Source organism: Strongylocentrotus purpuratus, unplaced genomic scaffold, assembly GCF_000002235.5.
Source record: "Strongylocentrotus purpuratus isolate Spur 01 unplaced genomic scaffold, Spur_5.0 spur5_scaffold_19, whole genome shotgun sequence".
Taxonomy (NCBI): Eukaryota; Metazoa; Echinodermata; class Echinoidea; order Camarodonta; family Strongylocentrotidae; genus Strongylocentrotus; species Strongylocentrotus purpuratus.
In genome coordinates this window covers 4,513,452-4,539,601 of record NW_022145604.1, presented here as the reverse complement: position 1 = coordinate 4,539,601, position 26,150 = coordinate 4,513,452, and the positions used below count along the sequence as shown (strand labels likewise).

The 26,150-nt window shown below is 37.4% G+C and overlaps 1 protein-coding gene across 1 annotated transcript in view; it reads right to left on the bottom strand.

The window, feature by feature from the left end:
* Positions 1-6,619: 6,619 nt before the first annotated feature.
* The window catches only part of LOC767502 (integrin beta-1-A), a 59,719-nt gene continuing 40,188 nt past the window's right edge, over positions 6,620-26,150 (bottom strand). The window contains exons 8-24 of the mRNA XM_030990084.1: positions 25,059-25,143; positions 24,383-24,469; positions 22,748-22,831; positions 22,141-22,221; positions 21,417-21,512; positions 20,022-20,111; positions 19,241-19,425; positions 17,418-17,502; positions 16,620-16,765; positions 16,084-16,156; positions 15,423-15,504; positions 14,814-14,941; positions 13,536-13,628; positions 12,933-13,065; positions 12,519-12,629; positions 11,389-11,579; positions 6,620-10,022 (exon numbers count right to left, since the gene is read on the bottom strand). Of these exons, the coding sequence (XP_030845944.1) occupies positions 9,960-10,022; positions 11,389-11,579; positions 12,519-12,629; positions 12,933-13,065; positions 13,536-13,628; positions 14,814-14,941; positions 15,423-15,504; positions 16,084-16,156; positions 16,620-16,765; positions 17,418-17,502; positions 19,241-19,425; positions 20,022-20,111; positions 21,417-21,512; positions 22,141-22,221; positions 22,748-22,831; positions 24,383-24,469; positions 25,059-25,143 (1,813 nt within the window). The 3' untranslated portion in view covers positions 6,620-9,959. The remainder of the gene's footprint in view (positions 10,023-11,388; positions 11,580-12,518; positions 12,630-12,932; positions 13,066-13,535; positions 13,629-14,813; positions 14,942-15,422; positions 15,505-16,083; positions 16,157-16,619; positions 16,766-17,417; positions 17,503-19,240; positions 19,426-20,021; positions 20,112-21,416; positions 21,513-22,140; positions 22,222-22,747; positions 22,832-24,382; positions 24,470-25,058; positions 25,144-26,150) is intronic.

Genomic DNA, 26,150 nt, shown 5'->3' with positions numbered 1-26,150 from the left:
TAAATCATTTTTACAACAGAGGGAAGGAGGAAGTGCTAAAATATTCAGTTTTCATGATCCATTGCGTTTGGCAGGACCCGAACTAATCTCCGCCTTGAGGTTAGACTGACGAATTAAACGGATTAGTGGAAGCGTGAAATTGGGATATATTAATCCGTTATTCAATGAGAGGGGAAAAAGGAAGTTCGAAATATATATTTTTTTTTTCAACAGCGATGTTTAAAAAAAGGTGTGTTTGTTGGGACGGGGTGTCCCCTATATTAAATGAGAAAACAGATAAGTAGAAGTATTTTGCGCTTAGAAACATTAATATTAAGCGCTTTATAAATATAATGTATTATTATTATTATTATTAGGAAATCCGTAAAAAATATGAAAGTTTTGATTTGTTATAAATCTTCTTTTTTTTTTACAGACACTGTTAAAGTACGACTGACAAGGGTTTTAGCCTGCAAACCACTCTTCCCACAGGTTGCTTTCCTTGACACGAGGTTATCGTACTATGTTCTCTTAATTAAGTAAGTGGCTATATAGGGGGACTTAATACCATTTCCCTTCCCGGATTTAGACCTCATTTAATCTCAGGTGGTTAACCAACAGGGGCTTGTCGAGTTCCAATCACCGTTACGTAAGCGCGATCTATGGCTCGGTTCACACGACGGTCCGTTAACTTTAATTTTAGGTCGGGGTTTTATACTACGAGTTTATAATTGAAGTTGGGGATCGTGTGGACGCACTTTATGGTTAGAAAACCAATTACTATTAACTGGAAGTTATGCACCAGCGCGATGACAACGAGCGATGGGGAGGTGTTCTCACTCGGAGGTATGTGCCATGTAGACACAATTAACTTCGAGTTGACAAGGTTTCGCGAACTACTACGACCCATGTGAACATAGCTAATCTTTGACACAGAGAGAAAAAAAACGAATTAATGAATTGATTGATTTTAGCTCATGCACGTTCGTAATGCACAAGAAAGGGTTTCAAGGGGAGCCTATGAATACTGATCTACATAAGAAGAAGAAAACATAAACAAGGAAAAAAAGGGGAAAAGGAAAGAAGAAGGAGGAGGAGGAGGAGAAAAAGAAGAAAGAGAAGAAGAAGGAAAAGAAGAAGATGAAGAAGAAGAAGAAGAAGAAGAAGAAGAAGAAGAAGAAGAAGAAGAAGAAGAGAAAAGGAGAAGACGAAGAAGAAGAAGAAGAAGAAGAAGAAGAAGAAGAAGAAGAAGAAGAAGAAGAAGAAGAAGAAGAAGAAAAAGAAGAAGAAGAAGAAGAAAAGAAGAAGAAGAAGAAGAAGAAGAAGAAGAAGAAGAAAAAGAAGAAGAAGAAAGAAAAAGAAAAATAAGAAGACGGAGGAAAAGAAGAAGAGAATGACGAAGAAGGAGGAGGAAGAGAAGGAAGGGAAGAAGGAGAAGAAGAGAAGAAGAAGAAGAAGAAGAAGAAGAAGAAGAAGAAGAGGAAGAATAAAAAGAAAAAGAAGAAGAAGAATAAAAAGAAGAAGAATAAGAAAAAGGACCGGAAGACCCTGCTATCATTATTGTTACCCAAGCATAGCTATAGTTACCTATTTAATAAACAAGGGTGGAGAGAGACGAAAGTGGGCAAAACACCTTGTCCGAGAAAATTAAAGCACTCAGCAAGGATCGAACCCCGGACCTCCCGTATGGTCTGGCAGTCAGTAGTCTTTACCAATATACCACTATGACCACAATGCTATGTACTGGAAGGTGACACGACATTTGCTCCTGCGACAATTGCTCCGGGCTTTATTTCGTCTAAGATGTAGGGTTAGGGTTAGGGTTTCAATAGGGTTTTATGTTAGGTTTAGGGTTAGGTTTAGGGTAGGGTATAGTGTTGAATCCAGGGTTGAAGTTAGCCATTCGATTAGTGTATGAAATTTACAGCGGAGCAATTGTCGCCGGAGCAAATGTCATGGAATCGTACTGGAGCTGTCATGCATAGCTAAAGCATGACAGAATTAATTCTAGGCTTGATTGCATTTAATAGAGCCTAGTCAAGGTGATTACTAGTGCTCTATCGACTACTCCTAATTAGCTCAGAGTGCTACATAATCTTTTCTTCATGTTTTACAGTCTCATCTAGCCTTCATCGTCATCTTGTGTTAATCTCCTCTTATATGATCTCCATTTATCATTTCCACTTCGAAATCAAGACTGTTAAACGCGCGATTTATCACCTTGCTTCAAGAGGAAACTATATACACAAACATGTCATTAATATACATTTTATAGGGCCAATCAAAACAGATTCCTTCCTTCCCGTCCATAAGGCCTCGTGTTATTTCATAATTTCCTATACACGAATGCTATTTAATTACTTTTAACATATTTTGTCAATTGCATTTACAATAATGTACATACTTTCAGGGCCTAAAACACTGAGGATTAATTGCATGTATTAATGATTTCAAAAAGAAATCCAACTGTGTATAGATAGATGTCCTCAAATTCTTATTCACTCTCAGAACAAACGCATACAACTATATACAGCTTTTCGGTGTATTTTACCATGATAAGTCATATGGTTACTTTCAATTTCATGGGGCATGAAAGGGAGAGGGCACGTTCTCTCCCCCACCCCCCCCCCCCCATCCTGTCACTGAAAAAGAAAAACTGGACTTACCTGTGCAACGTCAACAGCTATTAAAACCAAACGTGAGTGTGAGTTTAATTGGAGTAGGAAATTGGCGTGATCTGCTGAAGTTAACAAACACGACAAATTATTCTTCTGGTCTCTGCCATAAGAATTTTTTTCTCAGACTCCACATTACATATCTCTTTAGATATCTCCACGTTAAAAACTTAAACTTCCCCGGTCCGGAACGGTGTAACGACTTTGGTTTTGCACATCCACCTCCCGTTCGTAAGCAAACTCAATCGGCCAGCGGCTCTCAGGTTATTCAGGATATGTGAATACAGAATGAAGTTAGATAAAGCAATCCCTGTATGAAAAACGTAACGCGCCGTACAGAAAGCTTGAGGTAAACAATAATGCGCTTATGAAGAGCGACCTCTTTCGGAATAGTACACACATTAGTTTCAAAGCTGTCTCAACTTTTCGAGAGAAATTAAAAGGAATGAAATGAAGAAGAAGAAAAAAAAGGGTACCAATTCAGCAAAAAAGTTGTAAAGTAAGAGATAGACATGCTGCTAGTAGTGTGGTGTTAATATTTGTACAGTTGGGGGTGGGGAGGGGGAGGGGGGGGGGGGGTTTGCCTTCTCACAATTTGTAAATATGAAAGATACATCGTAGGTTTGTTTCATGATATTTGTTCACTTTTATTGTTTTACCTATTTTAATCTCAGATTGATAGAAGGTCTGAGAAAGATATGGGCATGACATTCTAATCCTAGCCTGGCACTAACATCCCTTGCCAAGGCATTTATACAAATATGTTGCTCTCTACCCAGGTGTACAGAGTACCTGTGATCGAATTTCTGGGATGATAATTATTCCAGCCCCCCACCCCCCCCCCCCCCCCGAGGAAGAACAGCATTGATACTGAAAAATCTTCCCTGTCTAAACAAAATTATTGTTGTTGTTGTTATTGTTATTCTTCTCACAATTATTATCCTTATGTAATTATTAGTAGTAGCAGTATTAACATTATCATTATTATTATTATAATTATCATCATTATCATCATCTCTATCGTCATTATCATTTTCGTTAGTACTATCATCCTCACTTTTTATTATCTCTCTTTCTTTCTGTGTCATTCTCTCTCTCTCTCTCTCTCTCCCCCTCTCTCTCCCCATCTTCCTCGCACCCCGTTCACACACTTACTCGTCAATAATCAAATGCATATACATTTCTACCAAACACTAGAAAACACGACATGAAAAACACCAAAATACACGTCATTTCTTAATTAAAAAAGTTGACAGTTTAATAAATCTATATTAACATGTATATGGTCATAGTAAGTGCACCGGTGCAATGTTCAAGTATTTAGTTCATGACTGTGACATACATACAAAGTATATGTTACCCTCAACCATCAGCATCATAATATTCTACAATAGCCTACATAATTTTACTAATTTTAATTTCCTCAAAAATGGAAACATGAGCCAGGAAAGAGTCAACCTGACTGACTTCCTTATCTATTCATACAACCTGTTTATCATTACAGCAACAAAAGAAAACTTAAACACAGGTACAAAGCATTCAGACCATCACTCAGCTGTATCAATTACACACGTGATACAAGTCACGTGGTCCCTTTAACAGCCCTTCGACCAAGTTACAAATACCGGTCTCGTGAATATGGCGTCATATTAGGATTCTTTGGAGGAAACAGATCGACTTTCCTTTATTATATTAAAACAAATTACCACCTCCCCACCATTGGCCATGTTGAAAAATACAAATTGTGATTGGTTTTATTAATGGGCATCCCACGTTTCTCAAAATAAAACAAGTTACTTTAAAATCATTTTAAAAGTAACGCGGTTACACAATGCCGATTAGGCCTATTTAGAACCAATTCGTTATTTCTTGATTTGTAAAGTGAAAAAAACATAATTGTTCATGAATAGTTGATTTTATTATTAAACGAAATATAAGTCGGCATCTGCGCAAACAAAAGTTGCAACTTTGCGATAGAGCGTATAAATATGTACGTAATTCCTTGTTATATTTGGGTCCAGAAAACATACAATAACATTTCCACCACCAATGCAACTCTAAATTAATCGTACAGCATAATGTAACTAACGGTTGAATTTCTACTTCTTTCAAAAGCTCATTAAATAATATACGATGTCATAAGTATAAGATAATTATGTGTTCAAGAAAATTGCACTAATAAACAAACATAAATTCATGGTAAACATAGAAAATGACGTAATATATAAAAACAAAATATAATTGCAATCACAATGCACCACATCATTAGAATATACATCACATAGACATCGCAAGTCTCTCAAATAGAGGATACCAGCTTTATGTGCTTGTCTTTGAAACCCAGTGAAAACAGAGGCGGATCCAGGATTCTTTTTGAAGGGGATGGGGGGGGGGGGGCGTTCTCCCTAAAAAAAACAGAGTTCTCACAGAATTCGCGTTAGGACAACATTTTGGCAATGCAAACTTGTGCATTTTCGTTTGTTTGGGGGAGGGGGGGGGGGAGATACTTGTTGTACGTAAGATATGCCAAAGTGGGTTTTGCGGACAGAGGACACCCCCCCCCCTCCCCCTCTCCTTTACTGGAACCGCCACTGAAGAAACCAATATTTTAGAGCATTTCGGAACCAATATGTAAATCCGGCTAAGGTAATTCTGCCGTTTAACAAGTTGATTAAGACCATTGAGAAGGTACAGATCGGCCTATGATTATGGCGAAACAAATTCACTTCAAGATTAAATCTAATATTTAAATTAAAAATCGCATTGTATCGTTTTATCTTGGAGTTATATATAAAACTATATACAATGCAGCAAACTAAGAAAGAAATAATGAACCAGATATGACATCCAACAAGCATGTACAAACATAGACTAAAATGGAAGATCTTCGATTTAGTTATCGCCTGTACAAAAATGGTCGGAAATTAAAAAATTAAGATGTTTGTAAGATGGTGTGTGTGGGGGGGGGGGGGGGGGGGGGTAGGGTATGCATATTGTCAGAGAAAGTAGTCTTCTTTGCAGTATTACAAACATAGGGTGAAAATAATCATGAAAAAAATAAAGGGTAAGTGATAATTACAAAACGTAGATTTGCCGTATACACATACATGTACGTGCAAGTAGCAGAACTCATTGTAAATAAGAAGACATACAACATTAAATGGAATTTGACGCCCTCTTCTCCATTACAGAAATAAGTATTTATGGGACTACACATTCATGTCGTATGAAAGTTTGGTCCAAATGTTTACGATATTTGTCCTCAGTTTTCAAACATAAGGGCTTTTGAAAAGCAATTTCTCAGTTAACATTTTCGATATTCGATATTCTTCAAAACTAACACAAAAAGAAAGTCACAAAATATCTTCGTTTTTACCAGGACCCAACCTACTCTTAGATAGATATAAAATTGATGCTTAAAGATAATGGATAGCCTCAAAATGTTACTCTTATTTAACAAAAGTGTCTTTCAGCCACAAAATTCACATTTTAGCGTTTTAGTAGCGTCGCGATATAAATTGGATGTCGTTGCATAATTAGATCAAAGATACTTGTGATGTGATACTGGCGATTGTTCGCTCTTTTTGAAGTGAATAAATGGTACTCCCATCTTGGCCTCAAACCACGACAATCCAGATTCTGTTCTTCGTATTGGTATCACATGGGGCAATGTGTGCCTGGCATCGTAACCGTGCTCAATTAAAAATTTTAACATAATAATGAAAAATTAGCACTTCCATGGAAGTTCATCTGTCCGGTTAAAGGTATGTTTGAGAGTCAGAACTTTGGATCTCTGTGACCGGGTGATTGGTCATGACGTCAGAAAGGTCAACCCAGGTCACATCACTAACGAACGCTGTACCTGAAGACCTGAAGAACTTCGGAGGTGAAGATTCTTTTATCAAGATCAAAAGTTAACCCTCAAAAGAAAAATTATCACAAGCGTTTATTATGATCAATTTCTGATCATTGTACGCACTTTGATCTCCTTCCCCTTCGGAACGTTTTTCCCCCACCGATTTCAGGAGTAACAATGTAGTGAAATTCAGCCACATTAGGAAATGGATTCAGCTACAAACAATATATTGATGACATGTGTTTTGCCAAGGACATCAATAAAACAAAGTATGTGCACATAAACATGATATCATAACGGCCAATCTGTTTTCTTATTTACACGCACCATAATAGTGATCAATGCGAATTTATTTTAGAACACATGGCGTGTTCGAACTCGAACAATAACAGAAACATTGCGGTATATCTTCTTAAACACCACAACTATGCCATAATCAGTTTATTCTGCTTCTTTTTTTTTTGTATATTCCTCATGAACATACAACCATACATCAATCACGCATAATACAATAATCATTCTTTGAACTCGTAAAATCTACGAATAGTACTTTTTTTGTTCCAATTAACAATGTTTTCCCTTAGAACTCTACGATCTTAACGCGTTAACTACCACGTCGTAATACACTAATTGAAAAAATACAATTCAATAATAATTATTCAACTTTATCTACACAATTACAGCAATTGCCATTCAGCCGCCAATTTCATATATTAATATAAAAATACGAAAGATCCCGCTCAAGCTATATATACCTAATTTCATTTCTCATGGCCCCTCGGACAAAAATTAAAACAATCACAGCAGATATAAGATCAATATGATGGTTTAGACTATATACAAGAAACTTTTAGCATTTGATATATAAGCATACATCTCGATAATATTATCGTCACGTTTGGACTTTTACTGTTCAGATAATGTTTTTAATATTGTCGCTAATATATTCACAATTACCCTAAGACATAACAAAAACACATAATAACGTACGCTTAACGTATGTTTTAACCCCCCCCCCACACACAAAATAAAAAGGTTTTTTAAAAAACATTATTTAACGATAATAAAGTCACCAAAAGGTGTCGTAGCATGTTTAACATTACACAGAAAAAAGTTTTACCATCGTTGCAATTTCTTATCCCGACTATTACGTTTACACTACACGAAAACCTACTTTTGTACAAACATGATTACAAACGTTGCATTACAATTATAAATTACAACAATGTAAAAGGTATAAAAGGCACGACAATTTGATTGTGTATGACTAAAATCTTTATAGCTTCACTCAAACGCGAGCATTTGATACACTGCAGCCTTAGAAATATTACCATGACAACGTACACTAGGTGAATGCAAGTTTTTAGAATGAGATCAATTTGTGAATTGTGAATGATTCTACGGTGTATGGAACTATCGGTATAACTTCAGTTGTCAGTTTCGTGCTAAACGAAAAATGTAACTATGCAAAGTCTTCTTAATTTAATGTGAGACATTCTTTTTTGCATGACCTTGGAATCGTATCTTCCAATCAATACTAGTGACATGAATCAGAAGAACTATGTGTGTGCGAGAGTGATAGTGATAGTTTCTACTAACATTTCATGTGTTATATTTATGAGGAGTGAATGTCATCATTTATTAACTTAAATTATAAGTTTTGTTCATAAGACATCCCTCTTTTTAAACCATGACACAAAATGTTAGATTAATTCGAAAATTGGATGTACATCCTTCAATATGATATGAATTTAGCAATTTGGTGGCATGTGTAATCAAAAGCACTAGTGTGTGTGTTACAGATATCTCCGAGAATTTATATCCAATTACCAAATTCATATTATTTTGAAGGATGTACATCCAATTATCGAATTGATTTAAAATGTTGTGACATGGTTTACAAAGTGGGATGTCTTATGCACAAAAACTGGATTTTTTTAAGCCCTAACTATTTTCCTTCAAGATCTACATAATTTCGCTGATCACGTCGAGAAAGAATATAATTACGGTTCAGCCGAGGATCGTTATAACATATTATTCGATATCAAAGCCTCTTCTAAGTGTGCAGTAAATGAACCTCTACCTTCCATGTTATTAACCCTTTCAAGACAAGTATTCTCCATTTTTGTTTTGCTCTATAACTTCTGATTCAGAGTCCTAAGAGGGTTAATAACAAAGAGGTAACACAAACACAAATTTATGGTATTGGGTTTAGGTGAGAAGTTTTGCATAGTGAGATCTTGTGTCATACCAATTATACACCTAGCCTTCAACTCATAAACTAGTTGAAATTGTTTGTATTTAGCAGTATCACTTTAACACAATGTTATGGATTCTAAATAGATATACCAACACCTTGTTAATGCATCCACACACCATGTTAGTTATTGTTTTGATAATTTGATTGTATGCAGAAAAGCGTTAGATTTGCACCAATGTGAATAAATGAATAGTGACAATTGACCTTTCACAATTACATAAAATGACTGAATGTATCTGCAATATTTTGCACAAAGCACACAGACAGATAAACTTATGATCTGTAAACTCCAGCTCCACTTGAAAGGTAAACAGTTTACACACTACATGTTGTTGTCAATTGCGGAACGGTACACATACAAAAAGATACTTCTGTTTCAAACCAACTTTGTCATTTCTTTTTGTCACTGGTCACATTCGTTCGTTGTTAGAACATATTTTTAGAGATTTAATCTCCAAATACAAGAAACTTTAGCACTGAAAAGTGAAGGAACATCCACCGATAGAAGAAGCTTTTGCGCCCGTCAAAAATAAAAAGAATTTCACCTTAAAACACGAGATAACAGTTGCTGCTTTTTTAATAAAAGAGATACTTAAGTTACACATTTCACTGGTTAAATTTTATGTATTGCAGTACAGAGTGACTCATAAAATAAATCAAAGTGAGAACTTGACTGTGCCTGAGTGTGCCTGTGCTTAAGAGGAGCTTGCAAAGCAAGAACTGGAAATATTTACCATAGAAACCAAGTAAAATACGCATAATTCCAGAAAGCAGAAATATAATTATTTCTGATTATCTGCATGCAGCGGGTTATCAACACGAGATATCGGAGTAAGATAGATATCATTGGTACGCTGAAAAGTAAGATATGCAGAAACAGAGACATGAGAAATGTTAAAATCATTATACTCATAGATTTATATCATGTTATGCCATAAGCATTTTAAATCACTTTCCCCCAAGCAACAAGTTTATTAATGCCCAAACATTGGGTTTTCAAACCTGGTAGATGAGGATTTGAATAGAGGATTCTCTTTCTGTAAGATAAGGACAAAATAAACAAGAAAATAGTTCAGTAATAGCAGATGTCTTGTTTGATACCCGTGTACAGTGCGAGTACGCTATCTTCTTTATAGCCAGTAATATAAATAAGGAGATTGGTATCCCATTGCAGACATAGGAGTGTACGTTATTTGCCATATGTTGGATTCTTGAATGTCGTCGTTGATGACTTGTAGATGGGATTATCACTCTGGAAGATACAAAGGAAGAAAATATAAAAGATGGGGTATCTCAATGTGTTGCACCGTGGCGGGTAACACAGTGAGGTTATACATTCATTCATTCACATACAACAATTAAAATTGGAAGAGAACTTGCAACCGTTGATCAATTCAAATATGAAGGGTCAACAGACTATCACAGATGATGCTAAATCTGCTCTGGAAGTCAAAACCAGAATTGCTTTTGCCGCATCTGCTCTTGCACGTCTGAAACCATTTTGGAATGATAGGAACATCACACTGACAGCTAGACTGAGCCTGTTGAGAGAATGGGTTAAAGTCTTTCTATATGGTGGTGAAAAAAAAAGACACAGAATGCAGAGATGGAAAAACGCATCAATACTTTTGAGAAGAATTGTATGAGAAGGCTTCTGTATATCTACTACACTTCGCCTTCGTCCAACACGAATGTGAGAGAGATAAAGACAATAATAATAATAATCGTTATAATAATATCAATAAAAATAATAATAGTGGGTTCTTATATATAGCGCTCATGTCTGTCAGACTAGACACTCCTGGCTCTGCACAAATTATTAATACTCCGGCTTCAGTGTGGCTGCCATTATGGCACTCTAAAATTTCAAGGAATTAATTCCTGCAAGGTACCCATTAAAATCACCTGGGTCGAGTGTGGCAAATGTAGCATAATGTCTTGCCAAATGATATTAGTACAATGGAGAGTTATTTAGGGGAACACGAGCACCCCATCACGTGTCAAAGATTGCGCTAGTCCATGACACAGTCCCAAGTCAGCAAAATTTGTATTAATGCTCAATATAGCCATAACATTTTGTTAAGGAACGCACCAGTTGTAGTTGCCTACCCAGTCCGAAATCAGTGAATGTGTCACCTGGTGTGTGACGGGCGTTACATGACGTGAAAAAGACCGCGCTGGTCGCTGCCGCAGTCCAAAGTTAACATCTAAAATGGCCCTTTCACATTCCACAGCCAAGAAATGAGGTTTTATAGACTATGGCATCGTTGACGCAGTCGTATGCGTCAGGCAAATGGCACTTATGTTTATCATGTTTATCAGGGATTAAATATAAGACGAGTCAAAGACTGCGTAGTCCTTCGCCAGCAAATCACGTTTTGTGCGCTAATGGCTTAAAGCCCGTCTGTACTAGTTTGGCCAGGGGGATTAGACCTCCCTGCAAGGTCATTGACAGGTGGTTATCTCATCAAATCAGCTCTCAATTAACATAAGAAAAGGGGGATCATGAGGGACCAACGGTCACCGATTAGGCATTGTTTGTTATATAGAGGGCGCAAGTAGCTATAAGAAGTGCAGTGGGGCGATAAAGCAAAGAGGGACAAGGATTCGAGCCTTACCTGATCCCATTGGGCTTTCTTGCAGTCGTTCTCCCACTGTGCATACTCTCTCTTATCCTGGACGTAGGTGTATAACCTCCAGGCGCAGACCAGGATCATCCCGATCAGCACGATGCCGAGGATGATTCCGATGACGATCCATCTGATTTCTTCCACCGACAGCGTTGGCTTGCCCACCGGTTCGATGCATGCTGTTCGATGAGGATGAAGATGAGGGTTTTTGTAAATCAAATGAAGGGATATGGTACATGGGACCAGGGGCGTACGTAGGGGGGGTTTTGGGGGTTCAAACCCCCCCTTAGGTATTTTTTTTGTGTGTAAACCCCCCTAAAAAACCCAGAACCCCCCCCCCCCCCTCCCCCCCCCTTGGATTTTTTTAATTTTTTTTTTAAATTATTATTTAAAAAAAAAATAAAATAAAAAAAATATGCCCACGGCTAACCTAAAAAAGGTGACCTTACCCCCCCCCCCCAACGAAGAAAAATGTCAAATTTTCAAATTTCGAGACCAAAACAAAAAAAAGTGTCCGCTTACCCCCCCCCCCCCCCCCCCCCCCCCCCCCCCCCCCCCCCCCCCCCCCCCACTGAACGACCTTTCGGCCGGCGAGATTTTAAATTTTTCGGGAGCAAAATATTTTGGGCCCGATTTTAAAACCCCCCCCCCCCTGAAAAAATCCTGCGTACGCCCCTGCATGGGACAGTGCATGGATCAACTGGTACTCCCCCCTCCACTCTCTCTATCTCTCTCTCCCTTACTCTTTCCTTTTCTCTCTCTCTCAAGCTCAAGCTCAAGCTCAAGCACGCACGCACACAAACATGCACACAAACCCACATTTTCTCCCTACTTCAAATCGCTCCTTTCCTACTCTCAATCTCTGTCTGTCTGTATATTTCTGTCTTCATCCCACTCTCTCTCCCTTTCTCTCACCCTCTCTGTCCCTTTCTCTCTCTCTCTCTCTCTCTCTCTCTCTCTCTCTCTCTCTCTATCTCACTCACTCTCTCTCTTTCATCTCTCTATATATGTCTCTCCACCTGTCACTCCTCTGTCTCTTGGAACTTAACTATCTCTTGTATTAACTTATAACTTCTATTTTTTGACACTTTATACATGTGTACAGTGTATGTACTTACTTTGTGCCCCCTCAACATATACAGTGACTGTTTCGTTCTCCGAGACAACAACAAACTGAAAAGTGCAGTCGTCGCTCAGTGGAAAGTTACATTTGGGGTTGTCTTCCGTATCTGTAATGACAAATATAAATAAGAGATAAATAATATTTGATACATGTAAATAGTTCTTTAGCGAAAAAAAGAATTAATGATGCAGAACTGATCTGCAATCATTTTACAATTTTATAATTGACTAATAATCTACTGGGCAAAAAGGAAACCCAATTGTTATCATACATCTTAAACATTGGGTATGTCGATTATACTTGTACTACGCATGCTGCACTTTCACGTGGTAACGTGTCATATACAAACAAATTAACTCTTACACTACACGCATGCATTAACTAATCAGCACTCATCATAGTTACTTACACTCGTCAATACTTGTAACATTGATTATGTTGACTGTGCACATATCGCACTGTTCGGGTGTTAGCCTGCCTGTTCCAAACACTGTACACTCGACACAATCTCGGTGTATGTGACAAATTCCAAATGCACATGTCTGTCATGAGGGAACAAAAAGTAAGTTTTATTCAAAATGTAAGATTTACTTTCGTATTCAAGAAAAAGCTTTCAAATCATACTTAGTTCAATACAAAATGATATAATTTTATTGAATCGCTTAAACTCTTTAAGCATTGATATTTCTATCAAAGATACATTGAAAGATGGCTTAAAATGTTCTATGTGAAAAGAAATTGAAGATATATCGTATCGTTTTACACCATAAATCTCTATCGACACTCGAAGCTCATTTTGGAGCTCAGTTCAGTAGTAATTTAACGAGTATTTTATTCAACTAATATAAGTACCATTATAACATTATCGTCATTATTACAAAAGAAGGTAACCATGGCATAATTCCAGATGTTTGCTTTCAGATCTTGCCTATTTAATAGAAAAGTTATGTCCCCATGCATTCTATTCATATCTAATAGGACTTAGCAACAACATTTATCAACACAAACTTACAGGGCATTTCTCACACGTTTTTCCCTGGAACTGTGAGTCCGCAAAACACTCGCAGGCACCGCACACACAGGTTCCGTGCGCGTTACATTCCAACTGTAATGAAAGAAGAGAATGTTATTGAGGAAATTTTCATCACAATATAAAACCTCAGTGATACCTCAGTGTAACAACAGTGATGCCACAATGGCACCATAGTGATAACTCAGTCATGCCACAGTTACACCAGAGTGATACCATAGTAAAACACCCAGTGATACCATACTGATACTACAGTGTTACCCCAGTGATACTATAGTGATGTAACACTGATACCATAATGATACCATAGTGATACCACAGTAAAAACCACCGCAATACCACAGTAAACCACAATGACATCTCAGTGATACCACAGTGATTCAAGTGATACCAGTGATACCACAGTGAAACCTCAGTGATACCATAGTGATACCACAATGATACCACTGTGGTACCAGTGATACCACAGTGGTATCTCAGTGAACCGCACTGATACTACAGTGATACCACAGTGTTACCACAGAGACGCCACAATAATACCATAGTGGCCCCACATCGATACCATAGTGATACCTCAGTGATAACATAGTGATACCACAGTGATTCCAGTGATACCACAGTGATATCTCAGTGATGCCACAGTGATATCTCATTGATACCACACTGATATCTCAGTGAACCACACTGATATCTCAGTGATACCACAGTGATAATACAGGGACGCCACAATGATACCATAGTGGCACCACATTGATACCACAGTGATACCACAGTAATACCACAGTGAAACCTTGGTGATACCACAGTGGTACCACAGTGATACCTCATTGATGCCTAATATCATGCTGAAACCACAGTGAAACCATTGCAAAATCACAGTGAAATGAAAGTGATACCACAGTAATACCATTATGTAACAATAGTCAAGTTAGAGATACCTCAGTGATATAACCAAAGATACAGCATTGATATCAATTTGAATTCAAAATGATCCTTGGGTATTAACAAAATATTTAGTTTATGAATTACTTAATCGTATGAACAATTGTTGGGCTGGTTGGTGATTGATCTGATGAAGGATAATTAGGTGGGTTATTGAATTCATCCATCTATATATTGGATAATTACTAAATCACATAACACGTCCTGAATTGTTCAAATATCCAAGTATCAGTTCAAATATTACAGGGATCGCTCTATCTAACAATCAATACATAATTAAAACGAATAACCTTCCATCTACGATAAATGATGACTTACTCCATTGCTGGCCCGACACATGTCTTTTCGTGTTGGGCAATCACAACTATCGCCCTCGAAGCCGGGGTTGCATTGGCACTTAGGTTGTCTTGTAGCTACGTCACAGACACACATTCCTTGGTCAGGCCCTACGAACAAAACAAAAATTTAATGTGTGTTTTTTTAAAGAAAAAGTGTTGGTTCTAGTAGTGCTAAAAAACAAAATACAGCATATTCTATGTTGATACTTTGTGATGTTTAATTTAAAATGGAAAGGATCAATCAAACATGAAATACATTTTTTTTTAAATACAAAATGCTTTAAACAATAATAACACATTAGTTAATAATAATAATAATTATAATAATAATAATAATAATAATAGCTTGTATTTCTTCAATCCCAGGAGATTTTCAAGGTGCCCTGAGACAATTTAACCTAGCTTTCAGCCTAGCTACCATGATACCCTGAAAAAAGAATTCAATTATGAGTACCTTCGTACTACACCTGGGTTGAGAGTGTCAAATGTAGGTTAAGGTCTTGCCTAAAAGGGCAACAAGAAAGTCGGAAAATTTCGACTGAGAACTTAAAAAAAAAGTTTTCAGCGAATTGGAGGTGGGAATAAATACCTCCACAACGCAATCCTCGGCTGTAGGGACAGTTGAAGTTATCACATTCACAGAATTGTCCAGAGATAACCTCACCAGGGTTCTGAAAATATGAAAATACATGGCTAATAATGACAATAATAATAATAATGATAATAATAATGACATAGATATTAACACTAAAAATAATGATAACAATACAGACACGTTTTTACAAAGTGTTAGATATTCATTAAAATGGTACCCAAGTATCATGTTAAAAGTTGAAGTGGGTCTGAGAATCTGCAGAAAATACATAATAACGTTACTGCATTATGCCATTTGCCATTTAATCCAATTGTTCATTACAGTAATTATTATCCACAAATCACAAATGGAAACTTATTTACATGCGTAGTAAAAAATAAAGACATTAAATAAAATGATAATACAATATCAAGAACAGAGAGCAGTAAAATGCAAAATCAGGCATATGAAACATTTTACAATAATCACTCGGACATTTTATCAATGTAAGATCAAGCTACAATAAACTAATTTAAATCGTGATAATCCAACATCTATAAGTCGATTATAATCCAATGTCTTAGATATGATTATGATTATAATGATCTTAACTTTCCATTTATGCATCATATTGATATCTAAGATACATTAAAAGAGTATGGTTTTTATAGCTTACCCCAGTGTTGTCACAGACACATTTCCCACAGATGCATTCTCCACGTCCAGAACAAGTTCGTGTTGTGTTGTCCCTGGATAATAATGATAATTATAATAATGATGATAATGATTATCACAATAAATATAACAATAATGATAATAATAACAATAATTACAATAATAAACTCTGGACCATTTCAAAGTAACTATGTTAAAACATGCCTCCTCACCCGACAATTTCTTTTTTTAAATATATTAATCAAAAACATACAGTGAGCTATAGACCTTTCAGAATTATTGTTTGATTTTTTTTCTTGTCCCCCCCCCCTCTCGTCTCTGTCTCTCTCTGTCTCTCTCCCTTTCTCTTGATCCATGTACATTACGTTCATATGCATGATCTTTGAATATAACATTGTAGCAATAAAATTACATTATCAGTGTTTCCCAATGGAAGAAGAAAAATTGTTCAATTTGAACCCATAATTTTATGAATGGTTTCATTTCATTGATTTCACTTGAAATTTGCTACTTGGGGGTACCATAGATAATACTAACGTTCTGCATGGGGATGGATCCGTGCTCTCCATGTTGATTTCATTACCGCTGCATTCACACTTGACTCCGTACCGTCCAGGGTTGCAATCACACTCACCACACACCAACGTCCCGTTACCACTGCTGCAAACAGTGCTGTTAGCTTCCTATCAAATGTGAAAGGACAAGTGATGTCAATAAGAAAATGTATGTAAATTGTGGTCCTGTTCACATTCTAAACATAATACACGTTTTCGATATTGTTGCTTACTTCTGAACTGTCTGGAAAAAAATGGGAAAGGTTGATCATGCAAGACATGATTATTGATGCACACTATGTAGCTTTGGAATCATCAAAATATTTTTTTTAAATTGGACTAGCTTGCACATAAATATGGATATGAGGGACTACATATAGGCCTATATGTGTCATTATCTGTGGGCTAAACTCTTCAGCTATTTCTCGACATATTTTGAATACGAGGGGATTTGCAAAGCAATCATTTTTGATTTTCAGGGGATTTTTCTGTTATAATATTATTCCAAGCTTAAACAAAAATGAAATAAAAGCCAATAAAGTTTTTTTCTTCACCTTCACCAAAACGCAACTTTTGTTGCAAACAAAAAGGAATATTTGAAAAATCAGTCCTTTTCAGAGGATCTTTCTTTTATATTCTTCAAAACTAAAAAGAAAGAGAACCATATTAAACTGTTTTCCATTTTTTTTCCTACCAGAACTCAACTTCCATTGCGAAAGGGGAGGGGGGGGGAAGAGGTGTGAATGCAGTGGATGAATGTTTCACAGTAGCCTTTACTTACCTCTAATCCCTGACAATCGCATTCACACGTCACTTCTAGCTCAATCTGAAGTTCTTCATTGAATCCTACTGGTCCAATGTTGAAACTGATTATATGGAAAGGAAAGAAAAAATATCACATGTAATTGCTTAGTAGCACTCATGTCACCCCTTAACTAGTTATTTTGAAATGCTTTAAAATCTTGTAGGCTGACTTTGAATTTAGCAAGAAATAATAATTGCGTTTTCCCCATGACATTTCAAGACATTTTTCTTTTCCCCCTAAAATACCCAGCCCTCTCATAGTTTGATACACTCCCTAAAGAACAGGGGCGGCGATTTCTCTTGATGACCGGGGGGACGAAATCCGAGGGACGGGGGAGCAGTGGCGTAATGAGCAAAAACCTTCTTTTTTTTTAGGGGGGGGGGGAAGAAAAAAAAATCTGCACCCCCACTCTTACATGGTACATGCAGGCCCCGCGGAACGTTTTTCAAAGTAGGGGGGGGGGGTGGGCTAAAGTATTTTCGATCAGGTAGAGCAAAGCGAACGAAGCGAGTGGAGTGTAAATTGGCGTAGGGTCCAGGGGCGTAGCCCCATGAAGCTCAGGGGTTTGAGGTATTTTATAACGGTCAGATGAGCATCTAGGGGTCCGCTTTAGGGGCCCTTGTTACTTCTCAGGGGGCGGAGCCCCCGGAAGCTCAGGGGTTTTAGACATTTAATTACGGTCAGATGAGCAACCAGGGGCCCGTCTTAGTGCCTTTGGTGGGGTACAGGGGGCAGAGCCCCCGGAAGCTCAGGGAAAAACCATGCCATTTCAGCATCATTTGTAAATCACTGGTATCAAATTAGAAATAAACCACGTTTGAATGTTATTAGGAGGGAAACTGCCACCAACCCCCCCCCCCCCCCCCCCCCATCATTACGCCAGTGCGAGGGAGCATAGTGAACGAGAGGGGTGAAGGTAATGGAAGTGACTACCCCCTTACAGGTTTTTGAAGTTTTGTTGTATTAACAAATAACATTCCTTAGCAAAACAATAGTATAAAAACAAGCAATATACCTTTTTCACACTCACTTTTCTACAATTATTTACTTGTTTGAAGAATATTATGCGAGGGAGCGTAGCGAGAAGATTTATGCACTTTTATTCGTCTAAACGCTGCACTCACGTGCCGTCCAGTGCCGTCCAGAGTCTTAAAGTTTGTTGCAGTCTTTAGTCAGTATTTGCTATACACTTTTTTTTTGCACTTTTTCAAATTTTGAGGGGGGGGGACGATCCCCCCCTAAAAAAATTGAGGGGGGGGGGGGGGGGGGGGGTCGGTGTCCCCCCCCGTCCCCCCCCCCCCCCCCCCGGGATCGCCGCTCCTGCTATAGAATATGTGCATATTTTTTTGCGATAATCTGTATTAACCGATACAATTTGATCTCTTTTCCTGATTACTAGTGTCGTCTGCACATTAAAGGCTCGTTCAGTTATCGCAAAAAGCACCGCGGCTTTGTCATTGCAAATGAATGGCAACTGCGCACAACAAAGATCTCTGAGCTGTGTGGTTAATCTATCTAACATACATTAAAGCCCTAATTACTAATAATAGCTACTTGCGCCCTCTATATAGCAAACAATGCCTAATCGGTAACTATTGGTCGATCCCCATGATCCTCTTTTTCTTATGTTAATTGAGAGTTTATTTGATGAGATAACCACCTGTCAGTGACCATGCATGGAAGTCTAATCCCTCCTTGCCAAACTAGTGCGGTGGGGCTTTAATTTTAAGCGTATTACACTTTTAATACTTTAAACAAAGGCAGCGGTTTTGCCGTCATAATATCTGAACGACGTTTACCTCGTCATGCCGCCTTCGACACACCTCTCGGCCGTGAGGGTGATATCAAAGGATACTGTGTCCCCTAGACTCAGTCCCGAACACTCGTTCGTGTCTTCGTATGTCTGGTCTTTACAGTTCGCTCGGTAGGAGAGTGTGACGTCATCGGGGGCTGTTGACGTTAGTCGGACTTGCGATGTGATTCGCTGAAAGTGTAACCAAAAAAAAAATGATGATTGATAATTATTTTTAAAGACATCTAAAGCCCACCCCTCCCCCACAACTTACAGATTCCACCTGTCACACATACTTTATAAAAAATAAATTCAAATCAATATCTAAAATACTCTTCATAATTATAATGTGATGAAGATTTAATGAACTTGTCGCAAGGTTGAAAGTTACATGGGCTATGTCGGACATGCAATTATTAGGTAAAGCATGGGTAAAGGTAGGTTAGGAATTGATTACCATAAATAGTACATGAACAGTCTTCAATAATGTTGTGCATATCACGTCAAAGCAAGTTTTGTTTTCTAGTATAAACGATTGCTACTTGCATCAAGTACATCAAAATAATGAAAACGACCGATATGTTCAACTACTGGGCCTAATCATCATAAAGTGGGAAGAACCTGTGCAGAAAGTATGTAATTTCCCTTTTTCATCATCTATAACCGTCATAACAGACGAGTTATCTAAACCTTACGTCATAGTTTGTATCAAGAACCTGCATGGGAATATAGCCTTTACTTTCCCCTTTTTTCTCCATAAAATGACTAGTTAATTGGGCCTCACTAACGTCATAATTTGAACGAATGAGCTGCACGACGTTTCCAGAGTCTTCGTCAAGCGTCCCGACTGTCGCTCCCTCGATGTAATTCTCCAGACTCTGTAAAAAAAAAAAAATATTATTAAAATTGCATGATTAAATCGATGATTTGACTTTAATCATTGTTTTGCATTTTGAAACAAAAGGTAACTTAAAGATAAATAACAAACGCTCACATAAGGTAAGATAATATTTGAAATGAATATTTACAATTTGCATACATTTAGTTGACAATTATGCACATAACTCAGGATTCTACCGACGATTGATTAACATTTATTACATTATCTAAAAATAAATTTTACATGTAGAAAACATAACAACCAGATAGACAAAAAGTGTATAATTCATTCGTCGTATTTCTTTCGTCTTTATGATAACGTAAAATGCGTATTGAAATAAATTCATTTCATTGTCTTAAAATTGACTTAATATCGAGCGCTATACAAGATTCCACTTAATCGTTAAAATTATCAAAAAAGGCATTCATCCCTTCAACCTACTCCATTACTATTTCTGTTAACCCTATTTAGCCCGGGGGGGGGGGGGGGGGGGGCTTGAGAAGCCCCCCCCCCTCGACATTTTTCGCGATAATTTTTTAACGCAAGAAAATCTTGCACTGAAATTTTGTGACTTTTTTCTTTCGAGTCTTGCGCATCTTTTGAAAGAAATTTTTCGAAAATCAGACCTACCATTACAAAGTCACATGACCTTTTGTCTTTGCATGTCAGCCAGAAAATCGCTCATTTTTGTGATTTGTGTACAAAACATATGGAAATCTCATTTTTTCAAATAAAGAGATAAAACATTGGTTATTTGGTCTTGTTTATAGTTAAGGTGTTTATTTTGGGGTCAAAATAGTTGAATTATAGTTGGAAATGAAATAAAACAACAAAAACAATAAAAATACATGAGTTAAAAAAACAAAGAAATACATAAGAAATTATCAAAACAATAGATAACATAAAGAATAACCCTGGTTTTTCAATTTTTTGTGTTGTATTATTATTCCAAATGGTCTAACAAATATATGTAGTGAGAAAGAATGCTTAAATATGAATAATGTCTGATTTATGGGCAAAAATGTGAATTTGATGACCTTATTTGCATAAATTACCATAAATATGCAAATGAGTGAATTTTTCAAAAAATTGAAATTACCATAGTAACCTATACACTTCACTTGACATGTATGCAAATTTTCGCGGCGATCGGTCGTTTCACGGCCGAGATCATAGGGGGGGGGGGCCTGAGAAGCCCCCCCCCCCCCCCCGGGCTATGCAGTTCCAAAATAGCCCGGGCTAAATAGGGTTAAGTTTCATTGTGTGCTGCTACTTTACAATCAATTTGAGACAGTACACTGACCATGTACAGGGGCGTTTGGTCCCTGGTAACAGCGAAAATAGGAATGACGTTGTTTTCTCGTAGCTTGGCGCTGAGATGACCGATAGAGGGATAATCCTGAGAATTATGAAAATAAAACAGGTTAGCTGGTAGGTTACAAATAATCGTAATCATTATTAACATCATCGTCATCATCATCAACATCGTCATCACCATCATTATCATCACCATCACTGCAAAGATGTATTTTGATTTAATAAATAAAGTCAAATAGGAGAGGACCGAGTACAGTGCCCTGGGGATCCCAGAAGTCGCTGGAATGGTAGACGATGTTTATCCATCGAGAAGAAATATAATTATGTTGGCGTTTTGTTAAAAAACACACCATTTATCCAACTTTTCATGTTTCCTCTGATACCATGATGATCGATATTTAACAAGCCGTATATAAGGCCGTTATAATATCAAAGGCTTTACTGAAGTTTATAATTAACTAGACTGGCTAGCTCAGTTCCAAAGGATGTACTATAACTAGGCCCGTGTTGTTTTAGGAAAGCTGTGTGATTACTGGGATCGAATCCAAATCGATGCGCTAGTGACCTGTGGTAAAGGCATTAATCCTCATTACCAAGTCCCTCTGAGGAGAGTTAAAGAGGTCGGTCGGGTAATACAGTAAGGTAAAACAAACAAACCAACAAACCAACTTACTTGAAAAGACTCTTTAAAAGATTTTAAAAAAACTTACCTGCAGGGTACTAAAGTCGTACATGTTTGTGTTAGGATCCATGTGACACTGACCGTCATTGGGTTCCACAATGCCTCCAAGCTGATAAGAGATAGAGAGAGAGAGAGAGAGAGAGAGAGAGAGAGAGAGAGAGAGAGAGAGAGAACCAGAGAATGAGAGAGATAAACATAACGAGAAAGGCAAAGGGCGAGAGGGTGGAGTAAATGGCGTAAGAGAGAGTGAGATAGATAGAGATATAGATAAAGAGAGCCAGACAGAGAGACAGATAGAGAGAGAGTGATATATAGAGAGACAGAGATAGAGAGAGAGAGAGAGAGAGAGAGAGAGAGAGAAGAGAGAGAGAGAGAGAGAGAGAGAGAAAGAGATGGAGCGCAAGAGGGATTATTAAATCATTTTCCAAATTTGTATGTTAACATAACTTTAGTGAAACACAAGGAGTCATCAAAACGCTTGTTTATTTATCTGTTCTGTATTCATCATCTTATCTAATGAATAATATCCTAATGAGCTTCTTATAATTGTCATTATCTTCAACATAATGTGTATTTCTAATTTTGCAACCATATCACACAACTTTAATACATGTTTCTAGTTCTATTCAACTTACTCTTCCGTCTCCCGCGAAATGAAATGAAGCGTCTGTTGTAAAGATGACCAGATGGCGAGCTTTGGGTCTCCAACCGATGACCTCCTGTCAAACCAAGGATCAATATATTGTTAAATATTTCAAATATCATTATAATCTCTGACTTTCTTTCCATTTTAATATACAACACTGAAGTTGAGTCAATTAAAACATGATTGAATAGGTGTACACAATAAAAATGGGGGAGGCAGAATGTTTGACCGATACTGATGTATTGACACTTTTTAAATCGATAACTATAATTATCGACAACGAAAAGACGAACAGCCATAAAGTGTGTCAGGCGGACAGACTGATATATATAAATGGATATTCATATAAATAATAAAAATACATGTTCTTACGTATACAGAGAATGTTGAGGGAATGGATTTTTAAAAAAGATACAAAATTACTAATGAAGAAGAGAAGAGATGGAGAGATGATAAGTTAGAATTGATAATTTTAGTTATATACAGTGTAATGAAGAAGCAGTAATGACCCAGCATTTAAATAAAGACCGAGAGAGAGAGAGAGAGAGAGAGAGAGAGAGAGAGAGATAGAGAGAGATAGAGAGAGAGAGAGGAGTAGACAAGGATATAAAGCGAAAATGAAAAATGGAAAAAGCGAGGCAAATAGAAATAGCGTGTCACACATTTCTTGTTACTAGGAGAAAATGACTTGACACACTTTCTCCGCACCGAGCTGACAGGTGTCATGAAAAATGCATACCCTCACGATAATCATCTTCATACAAAAAATACCACTTTGGTTTCCATGGAGATCGGCGAATCCTCCGTGAGCGAATTTGACACAAAAGTCATCATCCAATTCCCCGGTCTTCTTCTCACCACCGACAATGTGACATGTATCTGGTGTATAATTGACGTAGTCGTTGGCATGGAAACGGGATGTTGACAGCATCTCACTGTCCCGGCGTTTAAACAGGAAGATTTTTGCGCCATATTTAACACAGATATCAAGGCTAGCTAAAAACCTTTGTGAATATTTGATTGCTTGAATGTGCATTGCAACATGATCTGGAGGGAAAGGAATACGGTGAGACAGGCGAGGTCTCTATAGCGTGCCTGACAATGATATGTTGTCGATAATTTGTTTCCATTTGCGTAGAAAATGAAAATGATCTTGCAAATCAGATATAAAAGGGGAAAAGAGATGATTTTGTAACCAGAGTTTTGGCCATTAACAAGAATAATAAAATGACGATTCATATCTGTGCGTTTAAGTGACAATTCATAAAAAGCTATATCAATTACTACCAGGAGATTAGTTGCTGACATTTATTGCATGTAAATGACATCGGTATGAGTTGTAGTCTTTGGATGCTATCCCCATGAACAGCAATGTGCATACAACATGGCACAAATTATGATCACAACGACTTTCAAGAACTCGACTTAAGGGCAAAGTCAACATCTTATTATAGTGCCTAAGAAATCGTGTTCTGATAACATGACCAATTGTTATTTTCGCACATAAAAAAAAATGTTGGAAAACGACTACTGAAATTATCTTAGGTTGGTTGGTTGGATGAAAGTCATGTTTGAATATAAATGACATTGGTATTGATAATGAGTAGTAGTCTTGGTATCATACCCCACAAACAGCAATCTGCATCAAAGCGTCAAACCCGCCCTCAGGAGTATCCAAGTTACCAGACACTGTCGTGTTTGTGATACGGTTCTGAAAATAAAGAATAGACAGACGTTAGCAACGGAGAGAGTGATAGGTTCTACATTCACTACAATACACGTATGATTACTATGGTCCCTTTAAATCATCCTTAAAAACGGCTTTTCTTCTCGAACAGCTGGAGGAATTACTAATATATCCGCTATCACAAGATGGCTATAAACACAATTGCATATGGTTCCGTCAGTCCTCACTTTGCATGAAAAGTAATGATACCATGTGTGTTTTTTTATCACCAATTATACTTTATAGAGATAGTAGGTACGGATTTGTTACTCGAGAGAGATACAGAGGAGCCTGATAAGCAAGATAACCTCTGGTATTGTATGGGAACGTCCCGTATTACAACAAACGTCCGCCTTCTGAATCAACCTCCGGGACGCCATTTTGTCCAATATTATATAAAAAAGTTGGTCAAAGCAGATAATATTCAATTACCAATTAAAGTTTGACACAGCAAATGGTATCGTACAATAATGCAAAAGCAGCGCCTTTCAACGTAAAAAGGTCTCTCTGTTAGGTACGAACACCAGAATGAGATTAAAAAACCCGTATGAACATAAGAAGAGTAATAACTTACAGCAAAGAGCGATGGATCTTGATTTAGAGGTAGTGCATTGTGGAATCCGTGTGGACTAGCGCATCCTGTGCATGGCGAAATCAGTCTGAGAAGAAAGAAAATAATCTTGGTATTTAGCTTTTGAGAAAGAGAAGAAAGAGGGGAAAGGTAAGAGAGAAAGAAATGAAGAAAGCAAGAGAGGAGATATAGGCAGAGTCACTGACTTTGAGTGATTTCCAGTGAGCAAGGTTGAGTCAATTTCAATCATTTTGATAATCTCAAAACATTGTCACATACACAATGTATTATGTACTACTGTACATAATCAGCCTTTCAAAATTTAGGCCTAGACAGATTCGTTTATGATATTAATATCATGGTATGATTATTTCTGAACTGTCTGTATTTGTAGACCATGAACATAGGCGGATATCACGTTAAACTTTACAATCTAACAATTCACAGTCATGAACCCCTAACTTGAGACTCAGAAGTATATATCAGATTCTGCATCTTTACCGGAAACCCGAACCCTTCTCATCAAAATATGAGGGTACATGGACGACTGTTTGTGCTCTTCTTTTTCCTTCTTTTTTACGATGCCTAGCTTATGTCCATTAGATGAACAGCACCATGTGTTGTTTCCTTGTTCAGGGCAGCGCAGGGCACATTGAATTCAGGAATATATGGGTTTGACTCATCATTCTTCGCACATTAATAAACATTCTGTAAAGCGTGTTGCACACGAGGGGTCGCTTTGCTGACGCAGGACTCCGTCAGCATAAATGAGGCGTGGTGGTTGACGCGCGAAATGGACTGTTTAAAATGCATTGAATTACTGGCGTAGGAGTTGTTTGCCTTCATAGGCCCAATTAGAGTATGCAATGACGCAATGTAATGATCCCTTGGAGCCAACACCATTATCCTGATGATCACCAATATATACATTATCATGTTCACACACTTGAGTTCATCTTGAATCTCTCTCTCTCTATCTCTCTGTCTATTTATTTCGTCAATCTGTCTATCTATCTATTTTTTCTCTCTCTCTCCCCCTCCCTCTCTCTATCTATCTCCTGTCCCCCTTCTCATTTTCTATATCTGTACTTTCAC